Here is a 16,541-nt window from a genome sequence, read left to right as displayed (position 1 = left end):
TTGTAAATCAAAGTATTAAGCAGTTTACAGGGGTAAGATAAAAAAGATTATTCCAAATCTAGATGGGTGCTGGAGAAAGACATAACAATTGAAGGAGATGTTGTCTGAAACCTAGCTTGTGCCTGAGGGCAGAAGCAGAAATTGGATATGCTTGTCTAGGTCAGAAGTGTTGGCTGGATGTGTTTATAACACTTGCAGTGTGTGCAGCGGAGAACTGCCGGCCTCAATGCCCTTGTGTTAATTCTGTACCCTGATGCAAGCATGGCTTAAAGGAAATTATAGAAGAGTCCTCATGAACTAAGAGGTGGTCCTCATGCACCTATAACTTTCCAAGGGGGAAAAAGTGCCCCTGGGAAACCAAGGAGCTCAGTGTGCCTGTGTCCTTGCTTGGTGCAGACAAAACATGCTCTGCTAAGGAAACCGGCTCGGTGAGTTTGCACTTTGTAGGGACTTGTGGTTGGAGCCAGTGCTCCTTCAGCAGGGAAGGGACCCTGCTTGGAGAGGGGTGATGGGAATAAATGCTTTAGTAGAAATGGGCAACTTGGAAAAGGCTTGGGTGATTTCCTGCTTATCCCTGCCCTTCCACTTGGGGGCCCCAGTTCCTGGGATTGGCATGGGGGAAGGGAAATAGGAAGCCGCTGGCCTTGCTCAGCACTAAGGTTTATGTGCCATACAGGGAGCTCTACAGTTGGAAAGTCTTAGATGATGGTTTTGGAGTGGGGATGGTGGTAGCTTCCAGTGTGGCAGCAGTGATTGCCTGGTGACCATCTGGAAGGGAGGAAGGTGGCTGGTGGCAGTCCTCAGCCTTTGTGTCCCTCCGAGGGGGCATGAGGTGCCCATCAGCCCCTCACGGTAGCTGTGGCTTGGAGCCTGAGCTCTCACGGTCTGGCCTCCAAGTGGGATGATGGGAGCCCTCACAACAAGCCTGCTTGCTGGGGCAGGCACAGGAACCCACTTCTCCAGCAGCTGGCTGGGGGAGTGCATCAGACTTTTTACTGGAAAAATGTATAAATGATGATATTGCCTGCGACATCTTTTGCCCAGATATGAAAAGGCCCAGATCTGAAGAAACAGCTTTTTCTGACCCCAAAAACTGTCCTGTGGGCCTGCTCAAACCATGGAAGCACAAGAGATGCCATTCCTTCCCCCCACAGGAAAAGTAGGAATATTGCCAGATGTTAGTGTCTCACAGATTTTTTCAGAGCTACAGCTGAATTATTTTCAGTGCTGAAGTGCAAAGAGAAACCCCCATTATGCTTTGCCATCAAAGCAAACAAACAAAAAACCCTAAATCCTACAACTGATATCATTTATTTATGAAACTCTTGACAGAGTTTCAGCCATTTGACTGTTCACAGTCTATGTTTGAGGCAACCCATTTGAGAAAGCTCCATTATGTGTTCCATATATAAAAGTAGAGCCAGCAGTATGGAAACATCTGGAAATTGCTCATTCAACATAAAATGGAATGGGGTGTAAAATGAAGTCACTTCAGCTTAAGGGAGCAGAAGCCATGCTGTGTTTTGCATGTTGAAGATGCTTGTGTCTAATAGCATACTGTGCAAGGGGGACAGTTGCCTGCATATATTTAATCTGCTCTTCTGTAGTGTAAGACCCCAATATTTGAAATCTGGTTTTTTTGTGAAAGCCATCCACATCCAACCCCAAAGCCCATCTAGGGCTGTGCAGGTAGCTTAGAAAGGTGCTGAAGGTACTGCCAAGGGTGATTTCTGGATCATAACTCTTGTACTCTGCTTTCTCTGCAGTATTTTCTGTACAAATTTCCTCAGGATGTCGATTCAGTCATTATTAACGTGGTGTCTGATGCAGCCTACCCATGCTCAGTTGTCTCTGTCCAGGATATTGTGGTAAGTCTGAGCAGAGAAGGGCAAGGAGCTGCCTGCTGGAGCTGTGTCCAGCTGTGAGGGGTCTGTGCCTTGCAGAGGGAGAAGCCCAAGGCAGGGCCTTCCCTGGTGGTGAAGGGAGCCCCTGGAAGAGGAATGAAAAGTCCGTCGGAAGGAGGCCAAGACGGAGATGCTGAGTTCAAGCAGCTCATACAGAAATCTTTGTTGTAAATAGGTGAACAAGCTGTTCCTTTCTGGCCTATCCACAGGGAACACATTCCACACAGGGAATTTTTGTCCCCCTTGTGAGGTTCCCTGCTGCCCTGTGAGATGGGTCTGTCTCTCCATGGGAGGGTGTTGGGTGGAATGTTGGTGGGTGAGAGAGGGAACAGTGCTGTTCCCTTGACTCTCCCTTAGTTCATGGCAGCTTGGGGAACTTCTGATTTTTAGACATGTTGTCCTCCCTGCTTTTCAATTTTGATTTCCTTTCTATGTATTTTATCCCCATTCCTGGGGTGTTCCCTCCCATGGAGGCTGGCATGGAATATATTGCAGCAGGGAAATAGCCCCATATTTATTCTCCTTTCCCACCTCCCTGAATAATGCAGGGTCCTGCAGTGCGGGAGCAGCCAGAGATGCAAGATGTTTTGTTCCCTTTGATAGCCCATCTGGGGCCCTTTCTTCCTGTTCTGTGCTGTATTTTCCAGCTGGTTTTCTTTGAAAATATTTTGGATGTTGTTCCTGGTTTAACCCTTAGCTGTGTCTGTTTTAGTGCCCAGTGTATGACCTGGACCATAACGTGGAGTTCAATGGAGTTTATCAGTCTATGACAAAGCAGGCAGCCATAACAGTGCAGGTGAGATTGATGTGTGTCCCAGTGTTTACTGGTGCCTGCCTAGCAAAAAAACCCTCATCGCTGGCCTATTGGAGGGGAGAGGCTTTGTGCCTCATGGATTCTGTGTTCTTCCATCCTTCTGTGCAGAGAAAAGATTTCCCAGGTGAGCAGTTCTTTGTTGTGTTCGTCATCAAGCCGGAGGATTATGCCTGTGGGGGCTCTGTGCCTTCTTCAATTCATGGTGAGTTGTTCTGGGAGTTGGATTTGATGGCTGCATCTGAGTGATGGAGCAGTGGGTGTCCTTTGGGACCTTCCTGTGGGATGCCACCGGGTGATGATGTAGGTCTGTCTTACCCAGGTAGTTGTGAGGAAGAGTGAAGTGTAAATTTGATGTTGGGCAGGTTAAAAGTCTTGATGAAAGCAGGAGGTGGTTGGCTAGTACAGTGCCTGGCATGCTGTGGTTATGCGCTTTTCAGCAGCACCACTGGTGTCTTTGGAGATGCTGGAGACATCCAGGCAATGCTGCTTACAGCTTTTTGTTTGGTCTTCACCCCTGCTCCCTGCTGCTGTAGTATCCTCCTGGCTCCATGAAGGCTCAGTTCCTGCAGAGAGCATCTTCTCCCACTGCTGTCTTGGGATCTGTGACAGCCCTGAACTTGGGGGAACAGGAAAGATTGGTAATTTTGGGAGAAGAATTTTACAAAAGACTTGTTCTAATGTCTTTTCCAACCAGAAAGTGCTCTGTCCACTTGCTGGGCAGTGATAAAAGCAAGGTTTCCACCAGTCATGTGATGACTGTAACTGGAGTGGGAACATTCCTATCCTCAAAGCCCCAAGGTTTCCTCCCTGTAGAAAGAGCAAGACTGCAACCAAAAGATATATCGGGCTCCCTCAACAGCTTTTTACTACTCCCCTGCGACCTTTCTGCTCCAATTTCCCCCCCACCCACCCCAAAAAAAAAAGAGAGAACTGTGCCCTTGGGAGTGTCATTCTGTCATCCCAATGCTGTCAGCAGAGCTGTACTGGCCAGGTGTGCTTAGCCCTGCAGAAACAGAGCGAGTTTCTAGAGTGGCATCCTGTACAGAAGTGTTTTACTCACAGAGATTTGGCCAAAGGCAAAACTGGACTCCCACTACCTGTAGTGAGAGAATCTCTCCTTTGGGGATTAAATGAATAGGGGATGAGATGCCTTTGGGATTCAGACATCCAGACTTAAGCAATGTATGGAAGGCTCAGGCAGGGATTTCTAGTCTAAAAAACAGGTTGTGAATAGGGAAGGGGGAGGGGAAACATATGAGAAAGGCTGTATGTTGACAGATCAGAGAACAGTTTAAAGCAAAGCCACACACACATTTTAGTAAAAAGCAAGACCCTGTTCCTTGTGCAAGTTCAGAGAACCAAGATCAGTGCTGAAAATTACTAATGTTGCTTGTTTTTATATTTGCTGTACACTGTGCATCTCACAGGAAATGTCAACCGTACCTGGAACCTGCAGCGGACAAAGAACCTTCAAGTGACGATTGTGCCCTCCATTAAAAGTCAGTGTCTTTGGGCTGAGTAGCTGTACAGGGGAACTTGGCACTGCTGAATAGAGGGGTGTGACTGGGCCAGCATCCTCTGAAGGAATGATGCAGAAAGCACCAGCAAAGGAGACAAAACCACCTGGAGCCCTGGTCCCTTCCAGGAAAGGCTGTGTGGTGTACCAGCTGGCACTGGGGGTGAAGAAATGGGGGGAAATCTTGCAACAGGTTCTGTCAATTCCTTTTGAAGAAAGCAGATGGCTTTGGAAGGGCTGTTTGGGGCTGGGCATTGTTACCAGGTGGTATTGGGAAGAGCAGGACAGGAGTGCTGATCCTGTTCCTGCTCTGTGAGCTGACTGATCCCTTCTCTTTCCACAGAGTCTGATTATGTCCAGGCCATGTTCTTCAGCTTCCTGAGTTTCCTCTCTTTTTACCTGGGCTCAGTGGTTGTTGCTTTTGTGCACTACATTAGGTGAGTCCAGGGTTATACAAGAACAGCCTTCCTGTTTCTAATCATCCTCAGGGACACCACACCCTGCAGAAAACTGGGGGTGAGTGGGGTGGCAAGCATCTAAACAGAGCAGCTGAAGAAGTCCATGACTACTCAGTGGGCTCCTACTGACCACCAGCCAGACAATACTTCTTCCTTTGTTATGGGACCCATGGAAGGATGAAAATCTAAGGGTCTGCCCTGTACATCTTGTAGTGCCCTACCCCTGTGTTTCTTTTTATAAGGATGCTGGGCAACAGGTGGGAATTGTGAAGGGGCTGATCTGAGATGTGGAGTGTGAGAGCATTGAGGAACAGAGGTACTTTGTTGCTGGACTGAGTACTGCAATAAATGGCAGTGACTCGAATACGGCCTTGGAGTCCTAAGAATGCTGGTTTCCTTCCTCACCTGCCTCCCCTGCCCCAGACTTTGGTGTCTGGGCTTGTGTTGAGAAGAATATCTGCATGGGCATGGCTTAACTTCAAGACACATCAATGAAACAACATTTCATTGGAACAATTCAATGAAATTCCTTAAGTGCATGTTCTTATTTGCTGTTACTTTTCTGTGTTGCGGGAATATGTTGTTTTTTGGGGCTTTTTTTACCATCACCTGCTGGACATCTGCATTAACAGAGGTGATGTGAGTGCCTCTACCTCCTGCTGCCCCTTTAGTAGACTCATACGAGCTTGGTCCCCTGAGCAGGGAAGTTGGGTTTGGAAAGGTGATGTGAGGCTCCCTCCCAACATACTGAGCAGCGTAGGATGGGATAAGTAATGGAAATGGTTGTCGTGCCTCTGGTGGATAGGTGAGGGGGTAAAAAAGCCCTCTGTTGCTTTGGTAGTTAGAGAGGTGGACAGCAAACGGTCATGACTGAGTTGTGTCTAGTCCAAACAGTATTTTTCTTTTTTTGTTGTTGTGTGTGTTTCTTTTGTGCTTATTTTTGTTGGTTCTATTTGGTTTTTCAGAGCTTTCACCATACTTACCTATTGGTGTCCTAGATAATCCTGCTATGGCTGGCAGGTGATGAGATTTTTTGGCTGTCTCATGAGTGCTGTCTGTTGCTTTTCAGGGTTCAGAGGAAGGCTTCAGCTGGGAGATTGAGTCCTGAGCATGGTAAGGTCTCTCCTCTGTTGTGTGACAGCTTTGAGTGAACAGCACAGGCCCCAGGCCAGGCAAAGGACAGGCTGTCAGTCAAGTACCTTCTGTCCTGGAGCTTCTTCCCTGGTACCTCACACAGTCTCTGGTGCTGAGGAAAGATGTTAGAGCTTCCTCTCTGCCCTCACAAGAGAGGGCCTTTGAAGCCAGCTGCCCTGAACCTGGAGCTGACCCCTACCCCTAGCAGCTGCCTTTTAAAGGGGTGGAGGAAGGCCAAACCTTGCCTAGACCTGGCTACAGGCTAATGTTCCTGATTAGACATTAAAAAAATCAATATCTGTTGATTTTTAAACAAGGCACTTTTGCGTATGCCAGCTCTTATGCTTTAATAACTCCTCTGCCTGGTTTAAGCGTGGCGTCTTTTAATATCTTAATTGAATTTAAATGTTAATTTGTTTTTCACTGGAAGTTGCAGACAGCCAGGTGAATGAATGACTGGTAGAGTTAGGTAGTGGTGTTTATGATATTTGTGTTGGCATTGGATTCAGTTTACTTTGTGCTGCACCCACATTTGCACGAACTGCAGCTGTCTGCCTTACAAAAACAGAGCTGCATCTAAGAAGCCGCCAGTGAAAGATGGAAGGTTTTGTCACATGGATGGGGGGCACTGGGAGTTCTTGCTTTCTGGTGAAGTGTGGGAGTCTTTTCATTTTGATTAAATATTTAGTGCCTGCAAAGTAGTTCAAAGGGTTGGTGCTGAGGTCATTTGTACCTCTCTCCTGGAGGAAGGGAGGACATTGTTTTGGCAGCATTGAAAGGTTCTTGATGTTACTCCTTTTTTGATGCTGAGCTTTTTCAGTCTCTCCAGTCTGCTACATACCATCAGATAAGCATGGTAGCATAACTGAGCTGTGTTTAGAGGATCAGCAGTGGAACTTCACTCTGACTGGCATTAATGGGCTTAATATTTCTTCTGAGTACCTGGGGCATTTGAATTCTTAGACTTGCTTTGTCAACCACTAAGATCCACATGTATCCCTGTATGTGGAATCTGTGTGAAAGGTTTTTTTCACAACATGAACGGGGAACTGTAAAATGTTGGTAAATATATTCTAATTTTATATCATTTGGGATGGATCCTGCTGTAAAACAAGAGCAGGTCTTAAGGCACTGAAGAAATGGGAAAGGCCTGTGTATTGGGGATTTTGGGTAAGCTGAAGGGACCTGTCCAAGGCTTTGGAAGAGCTCCAGGGTGCTGACAAGGAATCACTGTCTAAGACAAGGAGGCACAGTCTCAGCCAGGTGAGATGAGAAGTCCCAAGGAGTGCTGCTGATGCTGCAGCTGACGTTTAATGTGCTGAATCCAGCTTAGAAGCTGCCTTCTAAGCTGCCCTGGTGAGAGGTGGAAGTTAAATTCTGGTGTTTGGAAAGTTCCCAAAGAAGCTGCAGGGCACAGATGCTGTGCTTAGTATGGACCTGGAGAGTAGAGAACTGGGTTGCTGAGCAGGGAGGATTGCTGACCAGCCTCCCTGTGAAGGGAGAGAGGAGCACAGTTCCTTCATAGTTTACAGGTTCCCTCGCAGAGGCACCTGCTGCTTCTGTGACCTGTCCTCTCCCTTGTAATCCATTGCCACTTTCACGTACCTGGCACTGCATGTTGCAGCCAGGTCCTTTCTTCTTGGGAGGAATCATGTCCTACCCACACACTATTTCTTCATCTATTGTCTCTTCAGGGTGTGTCTGACTGATGCTTATAAAATGGTAATTAGCGTCTTCCCTGTCTTCCAGATCAGTGGACACCCTAGTTTTCTCTGTTTTGTTTTTTTTCTCCACTTCCCACCTGTTGGAATTTCCTTCCCTCCCAAGTATCCCTGGATCTTGGCTTGTTCATTACTCCGCACTCTTTTTCCCCACCAAGGAGCTGGATGGAAGTGCTCAGCAATCTGTCTTGGCCATTTGTCTTTGAATATCCTGCTACTCCATGTACCCCTTTGCTCCTGTTACCCATCCTATGTCTGGCTTCTGTGGTTCATTTTTTTTTTTTCAATCCCATGGCACACCTTCCCTTCCACATCCTCACTATCTGGTGGAGGCAAGAGCTGGAGGAACCACGCCTGGTGTGGTACATTTACTTTGCTGACTCACTCTCACAGTGGGAAGTGGGACTGAAATTAGTGAGTGAGCTGGGTCCAAAGTGGCTGTTAGAGACAGGACAGAGTGCCTTTTCTCCTTGGCTTGCCTGCTTTGTCCAGATTTAAATCTTCCTTTGGTTACTGGGGAGAGAAGGTTGACAGGTCACTTGAGAGAATAAAGCCTGGTCCAAATTTAAGAGGGAGTATCCCTGTGGGACAGGACTGGCAGGACTAGGAATTGTGCATGTGCCTTGGTGCTGTGAGCATAAGGAAATGCTTTTGCCCTCTTTGCAGTGATTTGGATTTCCAAATGACTTTTAAAGCAACAGGAAGAACTTCCTTGTGAGAGGGAAGTTAGATTGGAGCTGATGAGCAGAAGCTGCATGTTGCTTCTGCAGTAACCTGCAACAACACCCTGCCAATCTCAGCTCAGGGCTCAAGGACTGTCACCTGGGGAGCTGCAGGGTGCCAGAGCTCTCCCTCTGGTGCTCAGCCCATGCTTCTGATTCTCCTCTGAGCTGTTGCTTTCTCTGTTAAAGGGATGGGGCAGGAGTGTAAAGGAGCCAAAATTGAGACCAAGTCTTAGCCCCCAGGCCAACAAGCACAGCAGACATGCCAAAGGAACGCAGTAATGGGGACTTGAAACATCAAATGGCATTGCTGTATTGGTGCTTCCCTGACTTGGGCTCAGTCAGGGAGAAGTTTTAGATCTCTTCATGTAAGTGGCTAATGAAAATGGTATAAAAACCTATGCCAGGTGTTACAGAAATGCCCAGAATTTCCAGCTGGAAAGAGGACTCTGCCCATGCCAGTCACTTTGAGGCCAGTCATGCACTGGGAAGCCAGAGATGCAGCTTGGGAAGCCTGGCCATTGGCAGGCTGCAGTAAGGCTTTAAATACTATGCCACGTTCTGCATTGCTTTGCTGCTGACTGACCACATGATGTTGTTGGAAGGGTGGAACTTTAAAGCAACTGAATCTGTCTCACTGTGTGCCAGCACTGGAAAACGTGGTCCTGCTCCTGCTGGCCTTGCTTCCCTCCCTTTTGTGGCTATGGGTGTCTGATCTCTGTGAGGGGATTCAGCTGGCTGTTCCCTGCCGTGTTGTCTGGTGCGAGTTCAGCTGCTGAGCTCCACCATGGAAGGCAAAAAGAGGGAATGTGGAGGCAGGAGAGCACTCCTTTTTGCTTCATATATGTGGGCAGAAGGCAGGATGTTCCTAGCCCTCAAAGGCTTGCCCTTCTTGTCATCAGCACAAGATCGTTACCACTTTTTGCACAGAGTGTTTTTTCTTTCTGCTTGGTTGGTTAAAATTATGCAGCAGCTGTCTTTCCAAAGTCTGTGACTCTTGCAGGGACAGCTGTAGGTAGCAATATTTGAAGAGATTTGAAGAGTTGCATGAGATGGGGAAAGAGAAGAATTAGAAATTCAGAAGGCTATTAAGAACATAATGAGACTTGCTCTAACACTTACCAAGTCTTGCAGCCCCACAGTGTGATCCCTACAGAGTGCTGGAGGGGGGCTCACACTGCCAGTCTCACTGGCAGCCTGTGTGGGGAGGCTGAAGGGAGTGGGTTTGCTTCACACTGTAAAACAAGGGTTTCCCTTTTGCACGGTATGCTCTAGAGGGAGACTGCCATCTGTTTAGGAGAAATGTTGCTTTTCCCAAGCCCCTCCAGCTCTTCAAGCTGTTTGTATTCACCTCAGAGATGTTTTGAAGCACTGACATGAAACTAACTGTCCCTCTTGGGTCTGTTTCCATTGCAGGATCTGGGATGATGACTTCTTCACACCCCATCTCAGCCAGCACTCCTGAGGGAAGCAGCTATGGTGCTATTGGTACAGTATATTCCAGAACTGGGGCACAGGGAGGCTTCTGCCTGGGGTAGGGGAAGGCACTGCTAGGGTGATTTAAAACCAGAGGAGAATAAAGCTGCAAGCTTTAGGAGCATCTTGCAACTATTTAAAACAAAAAACTAACCAAATTGCAGTTTATGAGGTTCAGGTTGTACTTCAGAGAAAAGCATCTGTATAATCAAAGTGGCAAATCTGAAAAAGGTGCTCCTAGAGACTGTCAATGGAAATGTTTGTCTTAGACAAAGCTACAGTCCTCTGAGAACTGTGGGTGACAATGCTGCTTCAGACAGGACATTTACTAGTGACTGAAAAAGGTTCCTTGCAAGCAAGCTTCTAGGAGCCTGTTTCTAGCTCACAGCCTGCCTTTAAACCAAAGTATGCCTATCCCTGGGAGGCTGAGGGGTTGTGTGCCATAAAGCAAGACAGAATTGGAGTTTCTTGCCTCTGGGGGTTTCACTAGGGAAGAAATAATGTCATACTGTCAACAGGTGAATTATGCCCTGGCAGCAGAGGAGAAAAAAACTTCCTGAGGGCTTAATGACCACTTTACCCTTCCTTCCCCTTTTTCCAAAGAAATCTTTTCGAAACATTGGGGAAATGAGGGGGAAACCTGTGTTCTGCCCATATGGGCAATGAGCTGGGAGTTGCCCAGCCTGTGAGAAGTGCAGGCAGGTCCTGCTGACCTTACTGGGCATGCAATGGGAGCAAAGCTGGTACTCTGCCTGCTTTGAAAAATCTACTTTCTTCTTTGTCTTTTGTTCTACAATATTTTTAGAAAAGCTTAGATATATATATAAAGCTTACATAAAATCTAAAGGTTAACTAGGTGAGTGTGGTTTTGACCCCTAACAATCTGCTTCTTTCTCTAGAGCATTTTGTCTTGTCTCAAAATTCCAGATTTCAGAGCCCAGGCTAGTAGAGAGTAGAAAATGTTAAGAGAAGAAAAGTAGTAGAATGGAAGCAGAGTAAGAACTAAAATGCTGCAGAGAGGGGGAGATAATGGTCCTTCAAATCGCTCTTAGCTGATAACCTGATACTTTTAGGAAGGTTTGGGATCATGGAAAATCTTTCTCTGAACTGGCCATATCAGCTTGCCAAAGCATCTGGGACAGCTTTATTCTTGCTGTGCACAGAGGGATTTAGCCTTTACCCTGCCTGTCTCCTTCTCCCCACTCTGGCCCAGATGAGTCCAGCTCCAGCGGTGGACATCAGCTGTCGTCCCCCGAGCACCGGCCCCCTGCTGGTTCTGACACAGACAGCTCCGTGGAGGAGGAGAGCGACTTTGACACCATGCCAGAAATTGAGAGCGATAAGAACATCATCCGCACTAAGGTATGGCTGGTGTTGCAGCTGTGGCCCTCATGCTGGGCTGTGGGCACGTCTTGGCCACAACCAGCACTGGTCACTTCAGTGAAATCTCAAAAATCCTGTTCCCTTCAGGGTAGATTTCATCTAATAAAGCCAAATGAGCTTCTTAGTCTTTTTTCAGTCAATGGAAGTTTTCCCACTGTGCTGAGTGCTGCTGAAATGAGTGCTTTAATATGGAAAATCAAAATGTATTGGGGATTACTGAGAAAGGAGGAAAATGCCCATAGAGCATCCCAGAAAGTTCAAGGAGGTTCAAGGAAGATAGGGAGAAAATAATCTGCAACAGTAGGTGGCTGTTGAGTATAAGTAATATGACTACAGTGGATGTGCAGAGGGGCTTCAAGCCAACAGCTCTCAAACTGCCTCCTTTTGTCATCCCACACTGCTCTGTGTGGTTGGAGCCATTGCTGGAGGTCAGAGGATTTTGCAGAACTCACTCATGTAGAATCAAGGGACACCGTGAGTTCAGTGTAAAACCAGTACAAATACCACCAAGCTGCAAACATGTCAAGATCTTCTACTGCCATCTGTAACCTTCATTGGTTCTCTTGTGTTTTCTCCCCTGCCTTCCCCACCCACTAATGTTTTAGGTGTTCCTCTATCTATCAGACTTGTCCAGGAAAGACCGAAGGATTGTCAGCAAAAAATACAAAATCTATTTCTGGTAAGGAGAAGGCAAACTGGTAAGGCCCAAACTCTGGACCCAGAGTCTCTGGTTGTGGAGTCTGTCCACATGCCCTTCTTCTGAGCCACTTCTGAACTATCCTGTTACCCATTCTGACCCTGTTCCAGCCAGTAACTGCAGACCCCACATACCTTAAGTAAGGACATCTATGAACCAGTGCACACATGATCCTGGCAATGGATTATGCTTTGCATCATTGCTTTTAAGCGTGGTAACAACCAGTGTACTGGAACATAGTGGGAAGAAGGAGAAACTGACACTCAAACACATGAACTTGTGGCCAGCATCCTGGCTTTCCCTGTGCCCTTAGCATTTGCCTCCTGTGTGCATGAGTGCATGTGCTCCTGTGCTTCAGGAGGTCATAACCCCAGAGCAGTGGGCTGTGCACGTTCCTCCACAAGCACTGTGGGGCTCTCTCCTGGGTGTGCACCCCCAGTTTTGGTGTGTGTTTAACTGCTGCTGCTGTCTCCCCTCTGCAGGAACATCATCACCATTGCGGTGTTCTATGCCCTGCCAGTCATCCAGCTCGTCATCACTTACCAGACGGTGCGTTTGGCTCCACAGCTGTTCCCTCTTGCTTTAAACTTGCTCTGTGCTTGTGTTGTGCAAGGATGACAGTCACAGTGAAACTGGCATCACCCAGGAGTTCTGCTCTGTGTGAGGAGCAGTTTACCTTAGCTGCGCTCTCTGCGCTGTGTTGATGTTACAGTGAGCTTAGCTCACTGGGCTTGCAGTTCTGCAGTTTTTGCTTGGGAACTGGGAGTGCTGCTGTTTTCCTGCTCAACTGATGTCTCATTTGGGTCCTGTTTCATTTTAGAGACAGGAGGAATTTGATTTTATCTCTAAGAAACAGCCAAAAGCAAGTCGTGTTTGCTGTGATTTCTCCTCCCTTCTCCCAGCCCTTGCTATCCTGCTGTTATGCAGATATCTGCAAGCAGGTCTGTTGGTGGGGGGGTTGAGAGCACATAGTGTTTCCTCTGAAGACTGTTATCAGGTTTGTGGCCCATGACAACATCTTGTCCTACTCTAGAAGCTTTGCTTGCAGATGTCAGTACTCCCCTGAGCTAGGCTGTGTCCTGATACACCTTGTGTTTGTGCAGTGTTAGCATGGGGCAAACGCCCCAGAGCAGGGAGGATTTGCTAACACTGAGTCTCCCACCTGCTCTGTGTCCAGGTAGTGAATGTGACGGGCAATCAGGACATCTGCTACTACAACTTCCTGTGTGCTCATCCCCTTGGGGTGCTGAGGTGAGTGACCCCTTTCATCCCTGTGTGCCTCCTGAGCGTTTATGCTGTGCCCAGGTCAGGATTTTATGCTTGCCAGGCTCACAGTAGCAGTGTTGATAAGATCACTGGGAGTTTAGGACTGATCTTTCTGTTTTGCTCAGTAGTGGTGCTCTGTTGCAGTGAGACACATGCACCCTCGAACTGGTGGCACCTGGGCACCCCTTGGAAATCGTTGGCACAGCAATGAGGTGCTCCCGTGCTCTATTGGACACTTGTATCCAAGGTGCAGCAGCTCTGCAGTTCAGTCTTTTCAGTGTAGCATTTCTCTAAATTAATGTGGGAGTGCAAAGAAAGCCCAGAGTTGGGCTCTCAGAAGAAGTGTTAAATTAACTGGGACAGGTGAACTATTTGAACTAAAATTGTTATCTAGAATGTAAAATTGCAGTTAGGCAGCTGCTGAGGTGAAGGGTGGTGGAGCGGGAGCAAAACGGACTCAGCTTATCACAACCCAGGGTTCAGGTTCCTGCTGCTGTGCTACCTTTGCCTTAAGCCTTCTTTCCTGCAGTGCCTTCAACAACATCCTCAGCAATGTGGGCCACATGATGCTGGGCTTCCTCTTCCTCCTCATTGTGTTGCGCAGGGACATCCTCCACCGCCGGGCCATGGAGATGAAAGATATCTACACCCTGGTAGGAAGTGTGATTGCCTGGGGCTGAGTGGAGGCAGGGAAGATGGAATGAACTCAAAAACCACAATGGGTTTCCACTTGCCCTCTTTGCTGGAGGGTTGAATCCTCTTTTCTTCCTCCTGTGCAGAAAGGTCTGGGTGGGATTCTTGTGTTCCTGCACACCCCAGTGCTTTACTGCTTACAGTATGTCCATAGTGCTGTGGTGACCCAGCCTGGGCTTGTGAAGACAAGGAGATTAATAGAGGAAGGACTCCCATGGCTCTGGCTTTTCCTGCAGCACTCACTGTGGAGGAACTGGGACAGTAGGAGTGTCTCAAGATGCTTCTCTTTATAGCGAAGTTTGATTTGTCTTAACACAAGAGCTGCTTTTGATAACTCAGAGGAATTTGGATGCCTCAGTGTCTGAGGCAGAGTTGCTGGTAGCCAGAGCTTTTGTAGTCTCTCATGGGAGAGGATGGAGAAATCTGCAGCTCTTTGGGCAGAGGTGCTGGGGGTTTGTGGAGACAAACAGCTCTGTTTTCATGGGCTTGGTAGCAAGTAAAGGCATTAGCAGTTGTAAGAGTCTGCTGCTTGTGGTTTTCAGGTGCAATCTTGGTCAAATTGTGATGGAAATGCCTTCTCACATGGGCTGATGGGCTCTGCTCCTCAGGTGCTTCAAACACCCAACTGACCACAAGAGCAGTTCGGGGTCCGCAGTCCTCTCTCAGTTTTGGGGGGGATGTAACACGGCATGAGATACAGGACAGAGATTTTCAGTCTCATGATGACATTTCCAAGACACTGAGGTCTTCAGACCTGAACTTTCAGCATGCTTAGCCTGGGTTTGTTGCCTGTGGATTCACCTGGCTATGCCATGTGTCTAAATCCAGAGCCTGTGGTTGCACACAGGGCACTGTGCTGCACTGGTGACTGGAGGACTTGTCTAGGAGTTAGGAGGGATGAAGTGATGGAGAATGGAAGCTTGCCTGTGATCAGGACAGTGAGGATAATTAACTACACAGCTCTACTCTCTTCCAGGACTATGGGATCCCAAAGCATTTTGGTCTCTTTTATGCTATGGGCATTGCTCTGATGATGGAAGGAGTGCTCAGTGCCTGTTACCACGTCTGCCCTAATTACTCCAATTTCCAGTTTGGTAAGCTGAGTTTCCTTTCCCCTTTTGAGCTGGAGCTAGGATTTGCCACGTTGTGTCTCCCACTGAATTGCTGATGTTTCCCATCCCTCTACCCTTGCAAGTGTCCCTGGAGCCTGCCTGTTTCAAAGCTCAGTCAGAAGGTTGTGATGCCCTGTGGGCACTTATTTTCTGATCCCCTTTAGTTTTTGTTGCCCCAGAGCGTGGAAGATGTACTGCAAGGTGGCAAAGCACAAAGTGCTGTACAGTGCAGTGCAGCAGCAGGGCCAAGCCCAAGGCTGGCAGGCACAGATCCCTGGTGCTTTGTGTGCCCTTGGAGCAGCTTTCTGAGGCCACTGGCAGTAGCTGTTTGCACTGTTTCTGTTGTGTCCCTCCACAGACACCTCCTTCATGTACATGATCGCAGGACTGTGCATGCTCAAGCTCTACCAGACCCGACACCCAGACATCAATGCCAGCGCCTACTCTGCCTACGCCTCCTTTGCTGTGGTGATCTCCCTGGCTGTCCTTGGAGTGGTATGGCTCCCTCTTACCCACCTGCTCCTCTGAGGAGGAGATGGCATGGCTGGGAATGTGGCTTAGGTGTGAAAATGACTGGGAAAAACAGCAGAGTAGGATAAGAGTGTGTTAAGCAGCTGTTAGCATTTGAATTCTCAGTTCTGCTGGGCTTTCCTCCTCCCTTCCCATGAGCTTTCAGGTAGGAGAAGAACAGAGCAGTTTCTTTTAGGTGGGCTTTTTTTTGGGGCTTTGACCACCACGTGCCATCCTTCTCAAGAGGAGAAATTAATGCATCCAGATGTACGTGTCCAAGCACACAGATGGTCTTCCTGTGGCGTGATTCACATTGGAGGAAAGAGGGGGGAGGCTGCCTGAGCTTCCAAGACCAAGTATCTTATACCTGATGGCTTGTGCCTGTTTTTCCCCTTTGGAAAACTCCATGTTGTTTCGCACAGCTCCTGCAGCTGGCCTCTCAATCTTTGGAGAGGGGCAGGCTGGGATAATGTCTGGGGGGCTCTCAGGCAAATTCCTGGAGTACCTGCCTATGGAAGGGCACTGGAGCAGAAGCTACAGAACTTTGCCCGTTTGCTCATAGCATTGCAAGTACTGAGCTGGGCTCACCAGAATCCCCAACCCGTGCTTTACCTTGGAGGTCTCTGCTTCCTGTCTTTTGAAGGACTCATTTTCCTTCATCAGTAACCAGGCAAAATCCACGGAATTCTTGCTCTGAACTAGCAGCTAGATCCCAGTGGGCTGTCAGCTCCTCACTACCACATAATGCAGAGGTCTCTGTTTACAAGACTGTCTGTGGGATAAGGCATGCAGGAGGAGCTGGTGACCTTGGGACTTCCCAAGAATCTCTTGATAGGTGTAGTAAATCTTGACAACCCAGGTTCAAAACACTGAGACTTTGTTACAGATTGCTCTATCTTCTTTTGTGGGATTGAAGCTGTTCAGTGGATCTTGAAAGCAGCATGTCTCCTTTGTTCCATTCATGGAGAGGTGGCTTTTCTGCTTGTTTTTTGGTGTGTGGTTTTTTTTCTCTGCCCACACAAAGTGAAAAGTTCAGGTGAGTTCTTTGCCCCAGGGAGGGGGAGTGGTCACAGCCTGATGGCAGATCAAGAGTTTCTGGACTCCTTATTGTATGAATGAAAGATTAGGGGTTTAG

General features: G+C 47.9%; 1 protein-coding gene across 1 annotated transcript in view; it reads left to right on the top strand.

Moving 5' to 3' along the window:
- SIDT1 (SID1 transmembrane family member 1) overlaps positions 1–16,541 on the top strand; it is a 41,239-nt gene that overhangs the window by 17,656 nt on the left and 7,042 nt on the right. The window contains exons 5-18 of the mRNA XM_069019315.1: positions 1,767–1,868; positions 2,617–2,700; positions 2,827–2,920; positions 4,146–4,217; positions 4,578–4,671; positions 5,762–5,805; positions 9,686–9,757; positions 10,959–11,107; positions 11,734–11,807; positions 12,308–12,374; positions 13,003–13,076; positions 13,621–13,744; positions 14,761–14,878; positions 15,255–15,391. Of these exons, the coding sequence (XP_068875416.1) occupies positions 1,767–1,868; positions 2,617–2,700; positions 2,827–2,920; positions 4,146–4,217; positions 4,578–4,671; positions 5,762–5,805; positions 9,686–9,757; positions 10,959–11,107; positions 11,734–11,807; positions 12,308–12,374; positions 13,003–13,076; positions 13,621–13,744; positions 14,761–14,878; positions 15,255–15,391 (1,305 nt within the window). The remainder of the gene's footprint in view (positions 1–1,766; positions 1,869–2,616; positions 2,701–2,826; positions 2,921–4,145; positions 4,218–4,577; positions 4,672–5,761; positions 5,806–9,685; positions 9,758–10,958; positions 11,108–11,733; positions 11,808–12,307; positions 12,375–13,002; positions 13,077–13,620; positions 13,745–14,760; positions 14,879–15,254; positions 15,392–16,541) is intronic.

Source organism: Aphelocoma coerulescens, chromosome 1 (assembly GCF_041296385.1).
Source record: "Aphelocoma coerulescens isolate FSJ_1873_10779 chromosome 1, UR_Acoe_1.0, whole genome shotgun sequence".
Taxonomy (NCBI): domain Eukaryota; kingdom Metazoa; phylum Chordata; class Aves; order Passeriformes; family Corvidae; genus Aphelocoma; species Aphelocoma coerulescens.
This window is presented reverse-complemented; position numbering and strand designations above follow the sequence as displayed.